The sequence below is a fragment of the Dermacentor andersoni genome, chromosome 2 (assembly GCF_023375885.2).
Source record: "Dermacentor andersoni chromosome 2, qqDerAnde1_hic_scaffold, whole genome shotgun sequence".
NCBI classification, from domain to species: domain Eukaryota; kingdom Metazoa; phylum Arthropoda; class Arachnida; order Ixodida; family Ixodidae; genus Dermacentor; species Dermacentor andersoni.
The window spans coordinates 112,635,125-112,638,215 of NC_092815.1; the positions used below are offsets into that span (position 1 = coordinate 112,635,125).

Consider the following 3,091-nt stretch of genomic DNA (forward strand, 5'->3'; position numbering starts at 1 on the left):
ATGCACTGGATAGCCCTTTTCATTCCAGCCAGGCCAACCTTGAGGGACTTGTTTACCAGTGAATATTTTGACTGTAATGACGCCTTCGGACACGGCACGTTCCAGAAGCGGCTGATGCTGCTCTGCGCACTCGGCGCCTTCTTGGCGAACATCCACGCCTTGGCTTTCCCGCTGATCTCAAAAGGCGTGCAATACAGGTGCAAGCAGCCGCACACCAGCGATTCGGCAGCTGCCTTGAAGGTCGCGACCGCTGCTCGCGAAGTCGGCGGACAGATCGGACGGTGCGTTGTCTACGAGGACCCGCACGACCCTAACGACACGCAGACCGTGCCCTGCCAAGAGTGGGAGTACGACGAAGAGTGGGCCAACAGGACGGCTGTGAGTAAGTGGAACATGGTCTGCGGAAGAAAGGCACTCATCACCATCATGTATGCGATTCAAAACACCGGACCCGCTGTGTTCGTCTTGACAGCCGGACATTTCGCGGATACCATCGGCCGGGTTCCCGTGCTTCTGTCGGCGGTTGGGGTGCTCTTTGTCTCAACAGTTGCGATTTGCCTGTCAAACGACTACGTAGCACACGCGGTAGTCAAGTTCTTCAGCTCGGGCAGCGCGTTATTGACCTTGACCTCCTCCGCCATCTCCCTTTTCGAGGTTACGATCCACGACAAGAGGCCGCTCAACATAGCTGTAAGCGTCACGCTCGGTCTGTTGGCGTCCGATTCGTGGTTCTTTTTCTTGGTGCCTTGGAACCTGCGCTGGGAACGAAAGCTGTGTGTTTTCATTCTGCCAGCGTTGGTTGTGCTGCCAGCTTTCCTGATGGTTAACGAGTCGCCTCGCTGGCTAGTAGCTAACGGGATGTATGAGAGAGCAGAGCGCGTTGTAATCGCTGCTGCCGAAAAAAACCGCTTTCCCTTGGCGAACGCAGCGTGCCTGGTTGATTCGCTCAAGGCTGACGCTACCAGGAAGATAAATCGCCGGAAGTCCACGTGTGCCGAGGAACTGCTGAGCATGTTCTCCATCCGACGGCGAGCCCTGGTCCTGTGCGGCTGTTTCTTTTCCAACTCGTTCGCCCTGTATGCAATCACCCTCTCTAAAGGACAACTCTACACGCCTTGGCTTCCGTTCATCGCGTTCACATTCAACTCCACGGTCTATGCGATTGCGCACTTGCTGATGAGAAAGTTGGCCATGCTCACAGTCATCACCGTGCTATTTGCCGCGCTGTGTGTTGTGCAGTGCCTTCTCTGCCTGACCGTGTTCAACCAGATGGACGTCGCCACGGAGGCGCTGCTGCAGACGAACATAGCGCTGTACTATTCTGGCGCCGTCGTCTGCTTCGTTTATGTCTTGGAACTGTTTCCGACCGCGTTGCGTGCAACTGCCGTCGGTTGGACTATCGCTTGCGGTCGCCTGGGAGTCGGATGCGCCCTGTTCTCCTCGCTTCTCAATAACACCGGCCTCGAGTACCTGGCACCAGCGGCTGCGGGCGTCCTGCTTTTTGCGTCGTTGCTGACGCTGCGCATCTTGCCGCCCGCCACAACGATCGAGTGCACCAAGATGGCGACCCAGGAACTGTCCGTTCAGACACACCACAACATCGAGCTAATGAAGGCCACGCTCGAAACGCGGCTCAGTGAGCGCAGGAACACGAAGATCTCTTTTGAGAGCGGAAGCAAGTCGAACTCAAGCCGCAGCCGCCGTTACAAGAGGAAGGAACCACGCGGATCATTACAGCCTTAGAGCTCGAGCTCTCTTGGTGCAGCGAACACTACGCGAGGCACAATGTTGCTAGTGGATGGTATTCGAAGTAGGACGGTAGTTTTTCTGTCGTTTATTGCTCTTTTTTCGAAAGCCTTGAAGTTTCTGAGTAGCATCGTTTTTTTTATCTCCTCTATCATGAGGCGCAAGCTGTGACTAGCCGAAATATTGATGATCTGGTGTTATAGTATGGTTTTATAGCTAGCTTTCTGTGAACATTTGTATGTATAATGCTCCTTTTTGCGATGTTCATCGTGCTACGTTGTTTAGGCAATGAATAATTATCGCGCAAGAAAGTACAATAAACTTTCCTGAACCTAGAATAAGATTAGCTAAGCCTATACCTTTTGCCTACCGTTTACGTCTAATGTGCAGCTGCTTCTGAGTCCAGGCTACTTTATTTCGCCGTGTTTGCCTTTTCAGTCTATTTTATTGAACTAATTTCATCCTTGCACATGGCTATACGAAAAAAAAAAGCCTTACGTGCTACTGAAAATCGCAATAAGAATTTTGACGACGACACGGTTGAAAACGAGACAGCTTTAAAATCAACTGCCTCTTTCGGGAATTGAAACGCTGATAGAAATTTTTGCAACATTGAATATACCGTGTCTGTTGTTAACGCAACTCCCCAAGATTACTCATGTGTACCTATGCTGAAGGGTTCCCCTAAGCTGCGCTCTCCTTACAACATCGAATATATCGCGTCAGTTGTTAACGCAACTCCCCAAGATTACTCATGTGCACCTATGTTCTAAGGGTTCTAAGTTGCATCCTCATTAATGGGCAAAGCCCGTCAGACGGGGAGAGAGAAAAGTGATTGCGTGAAAATTCGGGCAGGCAGGCAAGGGAAGGAACGAAGAAGAGAAGGGAGGGCAATGAGAGTTGGGCGAGTCGGCGTGAATTCATGATGGCTACGCAGGCCTAGTTCACATGCATGGCCAGGGTGTGATGGCAAAGGAGGTGCACCGACCGGACGTAGTCCACTACTGCTCCGCATCAGGAAGGCGAATTGGCGCTGCTGCCAGTAGAATGTTTTGGCAGCGGCTGTGAAGGACGCTACCGCGCTGCTCACAAAGTTGTCAGACAAATCGGTGCCCTGTCGTGAGTGCCTTTCACAGGCTATTCGAACACTCCGATCTGACCAGTCTAAGTGACCACTTTCTGCCATATTTTGACAGTACTGTGTCTTTGAATGTTTGGCCATATTTTTCTCCATCCTTGATAAGCCCAGTGTCCAGGATAACTGGGACTTATTTCGCAACTAATCACTCATCTCACTAATGCGCATGTGACCCTCCGGCGCATACGAAGCAAACAACAAAAACAA

The 3,091-nt window shown here is 51.6% G+C and overlaps 1 protein-coding gene across 1 annotated transcript; it reads left to right on the forward strand.

Moving 5' to 3' along the window:
- On the forward strand, positions 1–1,743 carry LOC126541209 (solute carrier family 22 member 7-like). Its single transcript, XM_050187890.2, has one exon. It carries the CDS (start codon positions 1–3, stop codon positions 1,741–1,743), a length of 1,743 nt encoding a protein of 580 aa, XP_050043847.1.
- Positions 1,744–3,091: the final 1,348 nt, after the last annotated feature.

What these genes read in the sequence shown, in the direction of transcription:
- LOC126541209 (XM_050187890.2), top strand. Translation starts at nt 1, where the DNA reads ATGCACTGGATAGCCCTTTTCATTCCAGCCAGGCCAACCTTGAGGGAC.